Consider the following 16,942-nt stretch of genomic DNA (forward strand, 5'->3'; position numbering starts at 1 on the left):
GCTGGCCCATCACTTCCCGTTACCTGCAGATTTGAGGCCGCCTCAACAAACCCTTTGGCAGGCATCACGTTTCTGGCTGAGCTATCCACCAAAACACCTGCTCCCTGCCCTGCACCGACCACAACCCCCTCACCTCCACACCCTGTTTCCCCAGTGCTTATTTGCCTCCAAATCCAGAGCTGATGTAATCTCCTGCTCGAGAGTTCAGCATTAGGGCTGCATCAGCCCTGAGACGTAATGAGAGCCACATCACACAAGCAGCTGTTCGACAAAAGCTTTATTGCTCGTTTGCGTATGAGTTCCCAGTATCACATTTCCTGAGTTTCTTAATGAGCTTGCAAATGAGATTTAAATAGAAAAGGAAGGGTGGGGGGGAGGAAAAAAAAATGAGAGAGGGAGAAGCCACTGATCTCCCCTGCCCAAGCTTGGACTAGAGACAGCGTGTAATCCAGTCTGGAAGTGCCTGGCAGCCTGCGCCCCATGGGTGAGCACTCCACTGCAGGAAGGGGCTGGGCAGAGATCACAGGTTAGCAGGGAATCAGAGACAACCCCCCTCCAGTCCCTTGGCTTGGTTTACCCTCAGCCTCCATCACCAGGCCTAAACACAGCCACAAGCAACACCCATCATCACCATTTACACAGGTCAGAGACGGGAGCCATTCCACGGAGCCGTTCCAATCCTGCGGTGCTCGCTGAGCTCCCGAAGCGATTGCTGCGGGTCTGGGAGAACGCGGGTGGCAGGACTGCAAGGGGAGGGTCCATGCCCATGGATAAAGAGGAGATTACAGCTCATGGTTTGTAATCTGGCTTAAAACCTGACACCGTCACCACGGTCAATTTGGGCTAAGAGGAGTATTTAATAAGCTTCAAAACAAACAGACCAAAAAAAAGTGAAGGAAGTGAAAGGAACTGAGGCATTACGTGCACGAGTCAGGGCTGGCAGGTAGCAGCATACACAGGATCCTTCATGATCCAGAATAAGGCAATTACATGCTTTTTATCCCAGGGCACCCTGCCAGCTAGGACCCAAGCTCTCCTTGGGTTTTGACTGTGGGAGGCAGAAAGCAAATTAATGCCCTTGTCTGTTTGTTTGGAGCTCGCAACGGGCAGAAAGCAAACACTCCCTCCCTGCACAAGAGGAGCTGGCTTGCCTTGGGACACACTACACAAGACACACAGCACTCAGCTGGCTGCTTCAAAGATTAAGACAGTCACGACAAAGAAGCCAAACTCAAGTGGCAGCTCCAGTTGAGCTTTTCTGGAAGGGTTTATTTAAAAACAATTATTATTTTAAAACGTTTGCTCAGAGCCCAGGCACGAACAACAAGGCAAGGAAGCCACTTGGCTTGAGGCTTAAAGGGGAGGTAGCACAAGACACAAGAACGTTTTGCTATGCTGCTTGTCATGGGGAATGTCTCCGGCCAAGACTCCTGTGACGTGTGAATCTCCCTTCACCTGCTCCAGCTAATAAGCTAATGCCCAAAGGGCTCAAATGACAACAAGAATCACCTCCAGGAGCTGGCTGCAGAGGCATGGGGCCAGCCAGCAGCCTCAGATGTTTTTACACGCTCACTTTGGGAATCCAGAGTCCATTACAGCTTGTTACTAGAGAGCCTCAAACGTCATGCACCTTCCCGAACTGGCCATCAGTTCCAGGTGCCGGCCCCGCTCTCCCGAGCCCTGCCCGTACCTGCTGATGTTGCCCCAGGAGGGTACCGGGTGGATCAGTGCCACATTCACATCACTGGTGCTTTAGTGACCGATGAGCTGCAGCATCTCCTCAGGATCCACTATCTTCTCCCGGGGTTTGCCAGCAGCTTTTCCTCTCGTCACTTCAGCAGCATCTATCTTCTCCCAGTCCGAGAAGGAAACAGGACGGACTCCTGGGGTGACGGTGAGAGATGGAAGGGAGACGTTAACCAAGTAAGAACGAGTTCAGCCTCACCTTCCCGTTAGCAGGGACCTCGTGTGCAAAGCAAACCCTGGCCTTTTCCGACACAGTGTCAGATTTCAGCATCACATAGGAATAATCATTTCTACCACCGCGAGGAGAGAGATTGCGGGTTCCAGTCAAATCTGATTAGTCAGACCTTTGCAAGCCATAACAACAGCGAGTATAGCACCACCTTAGGGGACAAAACGCTTCCAGTTCACTGTTAAATCTCGGACAGTTAAGAGGCAAACACACACTTTAATTGAATATCTTTAAGCACAGCAACAGCAAATGACTCTCTTGGGCATTTTAATCTTTCCCTAAATTTGCCTGGAAGGATTGCTAAGAAAACTATTCAAGAGCAATAGCTTGCTGTCTACACAGCTGACAGTGACATTTTATCCAAGGTTTGCGCTGCTTTTAACAGCCTTTCCCAGAAAGTGGTCATTAACCTTAGCAATGACACCGATTTTGAGCAAATTCAAGTCCCATTGCTCCCTGTGCTTTGGAGCGGTGACACAGCTGCACAACACACCTTCTTGGTTCAGACTGCACTCCCAAAAGCAGCGCACGGGACTTGCTGCTCCACGATACCAAGATCCACGAGGAGTTTGGCTGCATCATACCTTTACGCTGGCTGCTATGGAGGCTCACACACACCCACACTGACCTCGGCTGCGTAGGATGCTCCCCACGGTCCCAAAGCCATCTCTGGAGGCAGACACATCCAGCACGCCTGCCTGGAGATCCTCTAGCACAGACTGGGCAGTGTCAAAGCTGTCATTCATGGTGGTGATAATGACTCCTGTGGGTCCTCTCTTCACCCACCCGCTGCAGTATAGACCTGCACGGGCACATTGAACAGCCAGGCTCAGCCCAACATGGGGCCACAAACCCTCCTGGCTCCAGGCTCCTGCCCTCTCCTAACCCTGGGTGTCACATGAAGCCATGGGCGGTAGAATCCACCCCTGTGATGGGGCAGAGCGTGGTCCTCTGACAGTGCTGACACAGGAATTTGTGTAACTTCAGACTGCATTACACAGCTGCTCGGGCTGTATCGTTTTAGTTACAGACTTCAAGGCCTAGTAAAACAACCATGTCCTTCAGCGCTGTCTGCTGCAAAAACAGAAGTCACTGATGTGAGCTGGGAACGGGACAGGTCTTATGAAGTCTGACAGATGCAGCTCAGTTCCTCAGTTTCCACTGCCTGACACACACGACTGCCCTGTATCTGTGTCCTTGGTGAACATGGTTTTCTACCTCAAACCTCCCAAACCGCCAGCTGTGCTCGACATCCACCCCACGCACACTCCTGTGGATACAAACCTGGGACACCCTCCACTCTGCCTGAGCTGTTGGGGATAACGCCGTGCTGAGAGTCAAAGGGTACGGCCGGATCCAGGGGCAGGCTGCGGTAGCCAATGCTGCTGAGGACCAGGCCACACTCAAGCTCCTCCACCTCTCCAGTGGGGACGGCTTTGGCAGAGTCACCCAAGCCCTGAAAGAGGGAAGAAGAGGCTGCCGATCACCAGACAGCCACTGGATGTAGAGCAGCACATCCTCTGCTCCTCTTTGGCAGCCTTTATTAAAGGTCTTTCTGCAGCAGCAATGCAGAAGGGCTTCCTTTAGAAAGGGAAAGGCTCTTGCAGGTGGTACCAGCTTCCCCAGGAGCCTGCAATCGGCCCTTCCAATCACCCACGCAACATAAACCTGCTTTTGGATCAGTGCAGAGACTCCCAAAGGCTGCAGGGATGCAACAGTTTCCTGCCCAATCCCCTAGCTCTGCTTGGGCCAGGCCAGCGCTGCAGAAGGGTCCCCCCCCTCAAGCTCATACCTGCAGCCGGGTCAGGGCCATGCGGATGCCCCTCGCCCGCATCCCGTCAGCGGTGGCCAGCACCTCCTGGGGGCTGCGCTGAAACCTCAAGCCCCACTCCCGGGGGGCTGCTGCCACCATCTTCTCCCCTGGTTTCTCCAAGGCTGTTTTGATCATCAGCTCAGTCAGCCGCTTCCTGGGCCTGGGAGCATCTAGGAGCAAAGAGAGACTTTTCAGAACAGGAACCCCAGCAAAAGTCCCATGGGGAACAGTGCGGAGCTGAGGCCATGTCAAGACAGTTTTCACTCCTATGTGAGGGTCCATCTAGAGTTTGTCACACAGGCGGCAGTCCAATGCCTTTGAGATGACAAACAGTAAGTCAAAGTGATCAGGTGAGCTCCTGAGACTTGAGGCCAGTGGGACACACAAATCAAAGCCTACAACTTTGCTGTCTCACTAGTGCTCAGAGGCAGCAGCTCGTGGAGGAGAGCAAGTCTCCGGACACCCCTGAATTCAGCCTTCTCTTTTCAGCTCTGCAGAGCATTCTTAAATCAACAGCCCTGGGATGTCCCCTGATAGGTTCCCCCATCCTTCCCCAGTCTCCTGCCCTCATCACTCAGAGAGCAATTACAATCCCAAACAGCAAGGCAGAGCACAAACAGGGAAAAAGGGGCTGTCCTCTCGCCTTGCTGGTCTCCCTCCTATCGTCCTGAGGACGAGCCACACCATGGATAGCTGGCTCTCATGTGTCACACATTAAGGCCACACAAGGCAAGAGTCTCTCTGATCTAGGAAATAAGCACTTAGGAATCAAAACCTCAGTTCATGGAGGAAAGGGAAGTCATGCACTGGGTCTGTTGTTCTTCAGGGACTGGGTGGGGAAGGAAAGAAAGTCTCCAGGTTCATCCTGCACTTTCCAAGCATCTCCAGAACTCTCCTGGGTGCCTGTCTGTCAAGGTGAGTCCCTGTTCGGAGGAACACGGCATGTTTCCCTCACCTTTAACAGCATTTCCAAGGCCTGTGAAATCAGCAGGGTCCAAGATAGGTCTGGTACCAGGCAAGTTTATCATCTCCCGCAGCTCCTGGGAATCATGGGCAGGAAGACATTACCTCCAGCACAGAGAGCCCATCCAACAGCACCGGGCTCCCTTCCCCTGGCAGTCCAGGCTAGGAGCCTGCAAATGGGTACAGGAACTAGGACACCCAGGTTCACCCACCCATTGACAGACCTCCTCTCCCCACAGCAGAAGGGAAGCCTGGGGTTCAACGTCAGGAATAGCTGCCTCCAGCACCCCCAGCTCAAACACCAGCCTTACCTTGATGGTGAAAGCAACTTGGAGAGGTCCCCTCCTCCCGACCAGCCACACGCGCTTCACCTTGCTGCAGGCAAGAGCTGCCAAGGAGCTGTCAGTGATGTCAGTCTTCTGCAAGACACAGACGCGCGACAGGAGAGTGGGACCAGGGCAGATCTGAAGGAAGCTGGGGAAAGGTGCAGCCTCTGAAGGAGAAAATCAGCAGAAAAGCAGGCTGTACATGCAGAGAGACTGGGTAGGGGGGAAAGCAAGTCATCTTGCTTTGCGCAGAGCTATTTGCGCAGCTACGCCATCAACACTGAAAGTACTTTCTGAAGCCATAACACGGAAGAGGAAACAAGCCAACACCCCACAAGATTGCCTCAAGGGGATCTTCCCCAGGCGGGTTTAACCTTGGGGCTAAAAGAGCAAAGACTTCCCCAGTGACCTGGGTTATGGGGTGCCTGCAGTGGCTCTTGGGTGACTTCCAGTCTCAGGATACACATGCACTCGGGTGAAACCCACTACAGACCTCAGCTCAAATCACTGTCTGTCCACCCCAGACAGCTCCAAGCACAAACACAAGCATCACCAGCACTCGACTGATGGTTCATATCTTGCATCAACCCCACATTCCATTTCAATCGTGTGCCTGTATCTAGATCGTCTGAGGATCTTTCCCAGCCAAGATAGGATGGGAGGGACACCAGGTAACCAGGATAAACCATCCCAGACCAAAATCTTTAGCAGGAAACTACCCTCATGCTTTGACACTCATTTCCAGCACTACATCCTTCACAGCACTGCTCCCCAGCTGGGTTTAACCATTTACACCTCTAAGAGGTTGACAAAGTTGCCCTGCTACAGCAGAAAAAAATCCCAACAGGAGAAGCTCTTAGTCTGGTGATAGAAGAGGCTTCTTCTCCTTTGTTTCTCACAGGTAAGGAAGGGATAAAGCTCAGTTGCAACCCATTTGGGATACCAGAACCCCAGTTTGGGTACCAGCACCCTAGAAGCCAGTGATTCACAGCGCTCTGCAGTGTTAACACTGGCCGGTCAGGCCACACACAGCCTCAGTTCATACCCTAAAGACTGGGGGGCATTGTCTTTCCCTAGTGAGGGAGCTCAAAGACAAGGAAGGTCCAGAAAGTCCATGCTCAGTAGAGGTAGCTCTCTCAGAGACTTCGCTGAGATCAGGGAAAAGCAGGACCCACCTGGCGGGGAGCAAATCTGGGCCACACTATGCCTTCACAGCCTGGAATATCCCCCCGTGACTCACCCTGAGGAGATCCACCGGGGACAGGAGAATCCGGGCAACATCCAGTGCCACATTGCCATGGCCCAGAATCAGCGCTGTCTCACAGCTCAGGTCAGGCTTCAGCTGTGGGGAGAAAAAGGCCCAGTCATGAGCGAATTCACCAGCCTTCCACGATGTCTGTGCCCTCAGACATGCTCCCACCACCCAAATTCCCTTCTGCCTCCCTTTTCACCAAATGGAGGTGAGGCAGACAGGGTAACTCCACGCTGGCCTCCTCCCAGCACGGACACAGCAGCACAGCTGCACACGGGCACCCCCTGCCATTCCCTTGTCCCCCTCCCTCCGAGATGACGTCTCTGGGAGCAGCGGCTATCTTGGCAGGGCCAGCCAAAAAACCTCTTCGGGCAAAGCAGAACATCCCCCTGGGTTCCCATCTGGCCTGGCCAAAAGGTGCTGGCAACCTACAGAGCGAGCTAATCCGCTCTCACTGATGTGCAAATTGTTCACATTTCTATCATATAAGAAGGATTTAACGTGGTGCCTGCTAATCTTTTCCAATTGCAGGCCTTTCAGGCAGGACTTAATCTGGAGCTGGATATCTGCATCTGGATGCAGGTCGGGAGGAAAAGGCAGGGAAACAAACTGCTGTACTCACATCTCGGTTCTCAGGCAGCCCGTTGTACCAGCCCACAAACGCTCGAGCTGAATAAACCCCAGAGAGATTTTCCCCTGGGATCCCCAGGATCCGGTTATCTTCAGCACCATAACTCTGAGGAGAAAGCAGGCACAGTCAGAGGGGTCACTGTGTGCAGGGTTTCACCCCACAGCACAAATGTCTCCCTCCACAGCTGCCAATCCTTGCCCAATGGCCTGGATGCTCAACTGAGTGTATAAACACAGCCTGAGCACAGGGGCTTCACCCATGCCCTCAGACACTGCTCCAGGTACTGAGCCCAGTGCCAAACCCAGCCTCCCAAAGCCTAGGCAGAACATGACAAGCCCAGGACAGCATTCAGGACTCAAGAGATGGCAACAAACTCACGTCAGGCAGATATCGGCCATCACAGGGAACAGGTTCCTCAACAACTGCCCCTTACTCCGGGATTTGATAGACCCACATTTGCGCTAATATGTGCTCCCTGAGAGGCTTTGGATATGTCTCCTAGCACTTCAGGGCTGCGAAGCTGTCCCAAAGCTGGGGAGAGGCCAAGTTTACCACAGTAACAGGGCACCCAGAAACACCTCATTCTGTTGGGGAATAACCCAACAGATCTTGCCCTCAACTTCTGCGAAACCAGGGCAGCCCCGCTTCAACACCTCCCAGCGAGGCGTCGCTACCCACCAGTACCACGGCGTGATAGGCCTGCCGCAGCTCTCCCACCGTGACGTCCCTGCCCACTGCGACATTCCCGTAGTAGGCACAGCGGTCCGAGCGTGCCGTGTGCGTGAACGTGTTGATTACATTCTGCCAAGATCAAACAAGCACCAGAAGGTTACATTCAAACGCAGCCAGGAGCCAAGGTCTGCTAGTGACAGGAAGTCCCCATTCCCTTTCCTCCCCAGCCTTGAAACTGTTTCTCCCCCTCTCTCAGTTATTCTGAGACTCTTATCTAACAGTGGCCACAGATAATTCACTGTGAGATAAACACAGCTGTGACTTGGCACACTTTTCCCCACCCTTGTGGAAAGGAGGATCCATTTTTTGCACCCCCTTGGAGAGGATGGGAAGCTTTAATATTTTCAGCCCTTCCGGGCAAACACTGCTGTGGGAGAAAATTCCTTCCCAAAGGTGAAGCTTGCAACACAGCCCTGCCAAACAACCCTTTCCATCAAGGCTGCTGCCTGCCAGAATCCCCCACCAGCCTCTTGTGCCAAGCCTTCCTAGAAACCCTCTTCATCAAGAGAAGACATGAGGCAGGACAGCATCCAAAACCTTTTCTTCTGAGCAAATGAGGCTATTCAGCAAAACCCCCACTTCTTCCCCTGAAGGTCCAATGATGCTCTGTCTGGTAACAGGACAGGTATCATCATATTGCGGGAAATTGCCCAAAAGCCACATATCTCCCATATGTCCACACCACTACTCCTTGCCTTTCAGATCTGGATGCAGGCATTTTGCTCTGATTATCTCAGGAGATTATATGAGGAAATTGTCACAGAATATTGCCGTTTCTGGGTCTCCTGTATCCTCCCACTGCGACCACCACCACCCCAGCTCAGATACAGCAGCTTCTGCTGTGCACAACTCATGCCCACTGCAATGCAAAGGAAAACGAGTTGACTTCAATATCTCTTTGGTTTAACTTCTCCTTGCCCAGGCATGCACACACAGCCCAGCTGCATCACCCCTAAGAGCAGATCTGCATATTCCCAAACCAGATCTGGACTGAGCTCTGGCAGACAACTGCACTGCCGGACTAGGGCACAGCACAAGATGCAGAGTCTGTCCCGGTGCCAGGACAGCAGGAGAGCAGACAACATCCTGTCAGCTTAAAGTTTCCTGGTACAAAGAAAACCCATCAGCGTTTCTTGTTCTAAACCAGTCTGAACAGTGCAGCGGGTTTATCCCAGAGCAGCATTCCCCATCACACAGCCCCTGTGTTTTGACCTGGTGTTCAGAGCCCTAAAGCCAGATGTCCCATATCACCAAGCCACGGCCTTGCTGGGTCTCAGCAGGTAGCAAGGAGGAGACTGGAACATCGTAGCACCACTCCTGTGTGATAGCCTCAGACCAAAACTAGCTGTGAGGCACCATGAAGGACACTGACTGCCTGGCCTGCACCTTCAGCCATCATTATGGTAAATGCCATGGGTGAGGGAAGGAAGCCAGCACTAACCTTCACTTCGGGGTGGTCTGGTGCCACGCCAAAACGGACGAGCCCAAAGGGAACAGGCAGCTTCTCGTAAATGTCCACTCGCGCCAGGTCATGGTGCTAAAGAAGAAAGAAGTCACAGGTAAGGAACAAGGACAGAAAGGCCACACAAGCCCAGCAGCTTTCCGGAGGGACAAGCATCGCCCGCCTGCTGCCGGGGCAGGAGGGAAGGAAGCACCAAGAGCCTCTAGCCAGAAACAGGGGAAGGCAAGGCAAAACACAGCCTGTTCCAGACTCTTCACAGCTCTTTGATGCATGAGATGATGCTGTACCCACTTCTGCCACTTCAGATCCATCGCTTCACAAGGTGTGACAGAACAGACGTGATCCCAACCGCTGCCAAGGATGCCTTGTGGGGGGCTCTATCCTCTTAGCAGTCCCACGGCCCCTCTTCCAAACTAACCCTCTTCAACACTACCCTCCGGGCTAGATACAGCCAGCAGCAAATTGCCAGTCTGCCCAGCTGGCTGCATCTGGTCCCGGGGTCATGGGAGGCCCCTTGCGCTGGATGTCAAGTACCAGACGAAGCACCCTCGGTGCTGGGAGGACCCACCGGGCTGTTTGCCAGCCCCCGGCAGCTGTTTCTCCAGCCCAGAGCCTGAGGTCCCCTTGAGTTGAGTCACCTCAGGGTTGGAGCCAGTGGGGATTTTAGACAGATGTTTTGCTGCAAGGGTTTTGTTATCTTGTATTTTGAGTCAGCCTCATCCCAGAGATTAAGTAGCCCTGAAATTTGTCCCTGAGGCTTAGTAACAGCTATTTTCCAACACATTCCAGAGACAATACAGCACAGTTTAATAACTGGTTTAAGCTGCTGCATCTCTGGTCAGCACCAGTAGCTCAGTTCTTTGATCCAGTCTCATTTTCAGTCAGAGCTCTGATCACCCAAAGCACCAACATGTACAGTAACTAGGCAGAGGATCACCCATGTGCCCTAGTGCAACTGGAGAAGGAGTTAGGAAAGCAATTCCTCCCATTCCCTCTAACAAGCAGGTAATGTCACCTGCGCTAGGGAACAACAGGCCCAAGCAACACAGACTTCTGCAGTTTTATTTGACTCCAGAAAAACAAGTCTTAACTCACAGCCACGCAGCCAGGTCAGGTTCTGGCCTGGATGACCCAGAAGCAGGGCAGGGTAGGGGAAAGGAGGGTACCTCCCCCAGGCCCTACAGCTGAAGTGGCCAGACAACTCTGCAGGGGCCAGGGTTGTTCCAAGCAGCCTCCCCAGCAACACAGACCTAGCTGGAGCAGGGACAGGAGCACACAAAACCACTCCCCAAACTGGTGCCGCTTATAGCCACGCAGCATCAGGATGCCTCCCTCATCCCACAGCAGGAAGGTCCCAGCCCGCACCCAAAGCCTCCCGTGCATCAAGTCAAAGCCCCAGTACCTTGAGGATGTGCTGAGCCGTGTAAAACCCTGCAGGTCCGCTGCCCACCACGCAGACACGAGGAGCCAGGCCCTGTGAGGACAGCCACCGCTTCAAACCTGGACATGCAAAGGACAGAGACGACGTGATGCTGCACAAACTGCTAACTCCCACATCAGGCTGTCCCAGCAACAGCGCTTCCCTTAGACCCCTGTGGGAATACCGACCCGGACTGGCACGTCCTCCCACACCAGCCATCGTACGCTCAGTCACGCTGCAGCCGCTCGGGATGGAGACGACGGCCTGTTTGTCCGTTCAGACTAGGCACAGTCCAGCCCATCAATGCAGCACCACTTTTCCTCGAAATATATCTGAGGCAAAACACCTCGAGGTCAAAGCCGACAACTCCAGCTCTCTGCCAAGCCCACGGCCTTGGCATTTACAGCTTAAAGGAGCAGACACCTCCCCGCTCTGCTTCTTTTGGCAAGAACAAGGCTTTTCTACCAGAACACGCCTAGGGCGAAGCCCCCGATGGCTTCCTAGGCTCTCCCAGGCTCTGCCTCCTCAGGCTGGATCCAGGCAGCCTGGGACACAGCCATTCGCCTACCTGTAGAGGCTGTGCTTAAAGGGCTTTTAAGCTCATTAACTCTATGGCAAGGAGGGGTGCAAAAAAACATCCCTTGAGAAAGGGATTAAGGGAATATCCCTTAAAGAGAGGGTGGGTTTTGTTCAGGGCGGTTCTCACACAGCCAGCTTTCCAGAGGGGCTTCAGACAGATGCCTGTGAAGGCTGAGTCTCTTCCTGCGAAACAAACATCCCCACGCCAACCTAAGAAGCAGATTCACCCCTCTGCTCGTGGAGGAATGTGGGTGGGAGGGTCCTTCAGGCCACAGACGTGCCACCTCGATAGCTGAGCAGCAGCACCTTGAGCTACCTACCACCCGTCAGCTGCTCTGCAGTAACCTGCCACCTGCACCTTCCTAATCCACACAAACACACAGAAATAGCGAGAAACCCCGTTATTTGCATCAGACCGGGATTCCCACGCGGCCCATTGCTGAGTCCCAGGGCAGGTGGCAGTTTCTTGCGCTGAGCCTGCTCTGGTCTCCCAGCTCCCGGCAGGCCACAGGGGCAAAGGCAGGGCTGTGGCAGCAGCCCCCGGCCCCCAGCCACAACGGCAGCCCACGCGCGGACACCACGTGCTTCCCAGCCTCGAAAGCGCTCCTCTCTCCCCACGCCACACCAGCCCCTCGCATTCATCCCAGGCCCCACAGCTTAGCCCCCCCATGCCCTGTCCTGAAGCCTTGACCCACAGCTCCCAGAGCTGGGCTGCCAGGGGTGCCCAGGGCCACCGTCCCCCCATGGGGCTAGTGCTGGGCAGTGCCTGGCACCCCACACAAGGCCAGCCCCACATCCCATGCAGGGCCAGCCCACTCACGCAGGGCCAGCCCCACATCCCCCGAGGAGTAAACCCCCATCCCCCGTGGGGCCAGCCCTCCCACGCAGGGCCTGCCCTCTCATGCAGCTCCAGGCCCCCTGTGAAGTCAGCCCCTCATCCCCTGTGGGATGCCCCTGTGGGGCAAACTCCTCATCCTCCATGGGGCCAGCCCTCCCACGCAGGGCCAGCCCCACGTCCCCCGTGGAGCAAGCCCCCATCCCCCGTGGGGCCAGCCCTCCCACGCAGAGCTAGCCCCGCGTCCCCGTGGGGCCAGCCCTCCCCGCCCCGAACCGCCAGGGAGCCCCAGACATCCCCCAGCCCTTCTCCCCCCCGAACCCCGGGTCCCCTCCGCTGCCCGAGCGCCCCCCCGAGCCCTGTCCCCACAGCACGGGCGGCTCCCGGGCCCGGGCCGGGGGCAGCGGGACCCCCAGCGCCCGGCCCACGACGCAGGGCACCGCGCTCCCCCCCGGCCCGGAGCACGGTCCCCTCCAGGCCTGGCTCCGGCTCCGGCTCCGGCTCCCTCCGTCCCCAGCCCCCGAACACGCCTCCCGCCGCCGCGCTCCCCGCGCCCGGCTCCGCCGCCCCTCACCGCCCGGCCCCATCCCGGCCGCCGCCGCCGCCGCACTCGCCCCGCCCCCGTCCCGCCAGCCAATCGCGGAGCCGGAGAGAGCGGTCTTTTAGTGGAACCCCGCCCACGCCGCGCCACGCTGCCCCACCCTCGGGCCGGCAGCCAATGGCAGCGTGCGACGTCCTTCGCGGTCACACGGAAGTCGGCCGTATCATAGAGAGAGAGGGAGGGAGAGCTTGTCTTGCGGCCGCTCGCGCTGACCATCTCTATGGTGAGGCCTCCGTGGTACCCTACTCGGCGCCAGGGCTCTACCTCAGCCGGGCGGGACATGGGGTGGGGGGGGATGTGGGGTGCGGGATGGGGGTGGCGGAGTGTGGGGATGCGCGATGCAGAGATGCGGGCTGCGGAGATGTTTGGTTCAGGGATGCAGGGCGCAGACATGCAAGGTGCAGGGTGTGGAGATGCGGGATGCAGGGAGCAGGGATGCTGGGACACTTGGTACAGGGATGTGAGTGGCAGGGTGTAGGGGTGCAGGGATATTTGGATCAGAGATGCATGGTGTGTAGATGTGCGATGCAGGGATGGGAGGATTTGAGGAGTGGGAGTTCGGGTGCTGAGTGTGGGTGCTGGGTGTGAGGGGACCAGGCCTGCTGGCCCCACCTGGCCCACATGGGCAGGGCCAGTGACCTCCTACTGCTCCAGGGTGAGGTTTCAGCCTTGAAACAAGTGCAGTGCCAGAGGCAGGAGAAAAGGCCCCAGCCAGGGTTTGGCCACCCGCACAGTCCCTGGAGCTGGCCCAAAACTGGCCAAAGGTCTGGGAGAGATCAGCCTTGTCCCGGCCAGCACCCTCCTCCCCCAGTGTCAACCTCCTGCCTTCCCTGATGCCTCTCCTTCCAGCATCCCCCTTCCAGCATGCGCAGGGTGGGTTTGCATCTCGTACCCCGCAGATGCACAAGTCCGTCCTCAGGCTCAGCTCATGACAAGTGCCTTAAGGGTGGCCTGAAGGTACCATAGATGAGGGCTCCCTCCTCCAGACAGGAGAGACCTCAGGGCAAGACACACAGCTGGACTACGGGGGTATCGGCTGCAGCTGGGGACTGCATTTGGAATTTAAACATTTCACTGCAGGGAAATGCCAGAGAAATGTGGCTGTTTTAAGGGTCTTGCACGAATACCAAGGAGCCCCTGATCCCCCCTCTCACTGCCCGGAGTCCAGGAGGCATCACTGGGCTGGGCTGGTCCTGGTGCACTGCACGAGGGGTGCAGGAGCAGTCTGCCCTCCACTGCTCCCATTCAGCAGGGAGAGGGTCACCAAAGCAGCACACTTGCTTCAGCTTTTAGTTGCATTTGCTTATTTAACTGCAAAGGTCTTCCAGAGGTAACAGAAAGCAGTTCAGCACAAATCTGAAGCTCAGATGCCCCCGAGAGGAGAGAAGGAGATGCTGACTTTAACCATCCTCCTGTGCAGTGAGGCCCTTCACCCCCACCGTGAGCCAGCTACAACAAACCTGCAGCTTCCTCCCAATAAAGGATAAAACATTAGTGCTGCAGAATAAATTCCCCTGCCAAGCTCCTGCTCCAGCCTCTGTGATGGTTCCATGCAACATAAAGTTTTGCCTTCTACTATTTTATTTTTTTTATTCCCCCATCACTTGGCTCATTTAAAATTCAACTACACAAACTCCCAAGCGTGTGCGGTAGGAGCAGCCCATCCTATTTTAGCCCCTGTGCAACACACCAGGCAGGGAAATCGTCTGACAGGGCCCAAGAGACATTTAAAGATTGTACGGATGCCAAAACATGCAGACGAGCACTAAAGGGGCTTTTTAAAAGCAATTAAGGCCGAGAGGAGTTTACAGCTAGAAGCTGATTTTAATAAGGGTCATAAAACCCACACGCTTTCGCTCGTGGTCTTAAAAATTGGTTCACGGCTTTCTGCAGAGGCGTGCTGAGAACATTAGCTGGCCATATGCCTCCGTCTGCTCAGCTCCTTTCGGGTGTTTGCAGCAAGGGCCAGGATTTCCGAGGGCTCTACCGTCCGTGTTCCTGCTCTGAACCCCCAGCCCGGGTGCAACACAGGGATTTCCAACCCATTGCCCAGAGACGCCAGACTGGAACGGTCATTTCAACATATCTGCATTAATATCACCCACAAAAGGAGCCTGGTTTGGATTTGGGGTGGTAGAAATTGCTCAAGGCAGAAATTTGGGAGTTTCTGACCATGAGTTGGTGGAAGTCCTCTTTTACTGGGGAAAACCCATTGCCTCCACTTAACCTCTGCTGCAACTGCCATTTCCAACAGTGAATAATGCAGATGTGTCCCAGATCACAAGTCATCTCCCACTGACCAAACTGGCTGCAAATATTTGCCTTTAGATGGCACTACATGAAACGGTATCTGCTGAACTGCAGCCGTGGAGAGGGCTGTTGCTGCCACCAGCGCTTAGAAACACTTTGGGGCTGATCTCCTTGCGACACAAGAGGAGAAATAGCATTTTGGGCTCCTTTCGGAGCAGGGCTAGAAAAACTGGAGTGACACGTGCTGCCGAGATTACCCCCGCTGAGCTGAGCCCGCTGCTAATGTGCACTTAAAACCCCTCTTGCTGGAGCCAGGAGCACCATTAATTTGGTGCGTTTAGCGTAATTCGCTTCTGACGCTCAATTAGGAGCGCAATTACGGCATCCGCACCGCCCCTCGCGCCCCGGCTCACCTCTCGGTGAGCATTTGGGCTGTTCGGCCCCGATACTGCCCCTAAATTTCCTTGCCACCTACGGAGCTGGCGTAACCCAAGCGCAAAGGGTGAGAATTTGCCCTTTGGATATTTCTCAACATCCCGGGTCAATAAACCCGCACGTGGGGCCAGCGGGAGCGCAAACACCGCAGGCTCCCCGGCATGACCCTCTCCCTGTCAGCCGTCCCGGGGTAACTGCTGCTTTGTGCCCGGGAGGCAAATCCCAGCAAATCCCTGCTGCCGAAGCACCCTCCTGGAGCTGGGCAGAGCTCGGCCGAGGCGGTGGGGGTACCTTAGCAGCTCCTCCTACCTGGCGACCTTTCCTCCACGCAAAATGTTAATCCGCCAACACCAATGAATGCCCAGAGATTGCTCACTGAGAAAAGGGCTTAAAAAAAAAAGGCACTTTGCTTCCTGTCCCTCTGAGGCCGGTGCTGGGGTCCTGCATCCCCAGGGTGCCTTTGCGCCACAGAGTCCGGCTGGCCTCCGGGGCATCCCAGCAGCAACGTATTGCCCAGAGCCTTCCTCCTCCTCCTCCTCACCAGCAGGACCTCTGGGAAAAGCCCAGCTTGCTTTGGGAGGAGGCTCGAGCGATGGGCTGGGGGGACAGTGGAGCCCCAGAGGGGACAGCACAGAGCGGGAGGTTAAGCAAAGCCTTGCAAGCACCAGACCTGGTGCTGACTCCCTCGCGAGTCCCACCTGGGCCCATGAACTTCTCTGCCTTCATTTCCCCACACTGGACTTCGCTATTGGCCTTGCAGGTCCATGATAACGAACCACCTGGGGGAAAACCTGGGCACATCATCCCAGAGGGGTGTTTGAAACACAGCAGCATCGGGCACCCTGGCCCCTGCCAGCACCGGGAGCCTTGTCCATTGGTCCAGCAGACCCAGACTTCATCCCCTCTCTCTCTAGGAAAAGTCTCCCACACGCATGCAGACAGCGAACCTGCCTGCCTCCCGCTAGACTCTCGCGATAGCGATTACAAGGCGCCGCGGGATCCCGGCCACAGCCGGGGCTGGGTAGCACCCGCCGCCGCAGCGGGGATGTCCCAAGGGACCGGGCTGGCCACCGAGCCCTGCCATGGGCACCGCGGGGTGTCAGCACAGCCTGCTGCCGCAGCAAAAACCATAGTAAGGAAGATCCACTTTTACATGTTGAGGCTGAATTTGCCAAATTGGTGTTGTCAGAAGAGACTCGCTTACCCAAAAATCAGGAAACATGCAGGCAGCAGTGACACGGCCACCCTTCCCGCCATGGGCCTCTCCACCGAGCCCCCGGCCCCGGGGCTGCATCACGCTTTCCCGCAGCCCCTGGCCTGGCCACCCGGCGCCTCGGGGCTCCCCGTGGCGGCTGCTGGCCGGGAACGGGCTCCGGGAGCCCGGCAGCGCCTACGACAGGGACATCGCGCACTGCCTGGCACGCGCCCGCTGTCCCCTCCTGCCGCAGGGACGCGGCAGGCGGAGAACAGCCGCCGGGAGGGATTTCCCTCTCCGCAAGCTTCCGCCAGTGGATAAAACCAAGTCCTGGCTGTGAATAACCGCGGCGATGCCCTTCGGGTTGAGGGCACCGGTGCTGCGCAGCTCCTCTCCCGCAGTGCCCCTGCGAGGCCCTGGCGTCACCCGCGCGAGTCTCTAGCTGTGCAAAAGCAAGACATTCGGGAGAAACG

General features: G+C 56.0%; 1 protein-coding gene across 5 annotated transcripts; it reads right to left on the bottom strand.

The window, feature by feature from the left end:
• Positions 1–260: 260 nt before the first annotated feature.
• FDXR (ferredoxin reductase) lies at positions 261–12,636 on the bottom strand. 5 transcript variants are annotated; one of them, XR_011135443.1, is made up of 14 exons: positions 12,563–12,612; positions 10,763–10,906; positions 10,557–10,654; positions 9,134–9,229; positions 7,639–7,761; positions 6,952–7,065; positions 6,318–6,419; positions 5,063–5,170; positions 4,744–4,828; positions 3,768–3,958; positions 3,260–3,431; positions 2,604–2,777; positions 1,691–1,883; positions 261–743 (listed from the first exon to the last, which is right to left on the bottom strand). XR_011135443.1 is itself a non-coding variant. In XM_068913420.1 (13 exons), the coding sequence occupies exons 2-13, from the start codon at positions 10,791–10,793 to the stop codon at positions 1,753–1,755; spliced, it is 1,425 nt and encodes a 474-aa protein (XP_068769521.1). In that variant the 5' UTR covers positions 10,794–10,906; positions 12,563–12,629; the 3' UTR covers positions 261–1,752. The 5 variants fall into 5 exon arrangements, 3 of the variants coding, with proteins under 3 accessions (XP_068769521.1, XP_068769522.1, XP_068769524.1); XR_011135444.1 differs by lacking the exon at positions 10,763–10,906 and having other exon boundaries at positions 12,563–12,628; XM_068913420.1 differs by having other exon boundaries at positions 261–1,883; positions 12,563–12,629.
• Between the last annotated feature and the right edge of the window lie 4,306 nt (positions 12,637–16,942).

The sequence above is a fragment of the Struthio camelus genome, chromosome 19 (genome assembly GCF_040807025.1).
Source record: "Struthio camelus isolate bStrCam1 chromosome 19, bStrCam1.hap1, whole genome shotgun sequence".
Classification (NCBI taxonomy): domain Eukaryota; kingdom Metazoa; phylum Chordata; class Aves; order Struthioniformes; family Struthionidae; genus Struthio; species Struthio camelus.

Bases quoted from the DNA above. Each gene is read 5' to 3' on its own strand.
- FDXR (XM_068913420.1), bottom strand. From the start codon at position 10,793: ATGGCTGGTGTGGGAGGACGTGCCAGTCCGG. The intron at 6,420-6,951 runs GTGAGTACAGCA...TTCTCCCCACAG, and splicing joins GGCTGCCTGAGAACCGAGAT to CTGAAGCCTGACCTGAGCTG. The intron at 5,171-6,317 runs GTGAGTCACGGG...TGTGTCTTGCAG, and splicing joins CCCCGGTGGATCTCCTCAGG to AAGACTGACATCACTGACAG.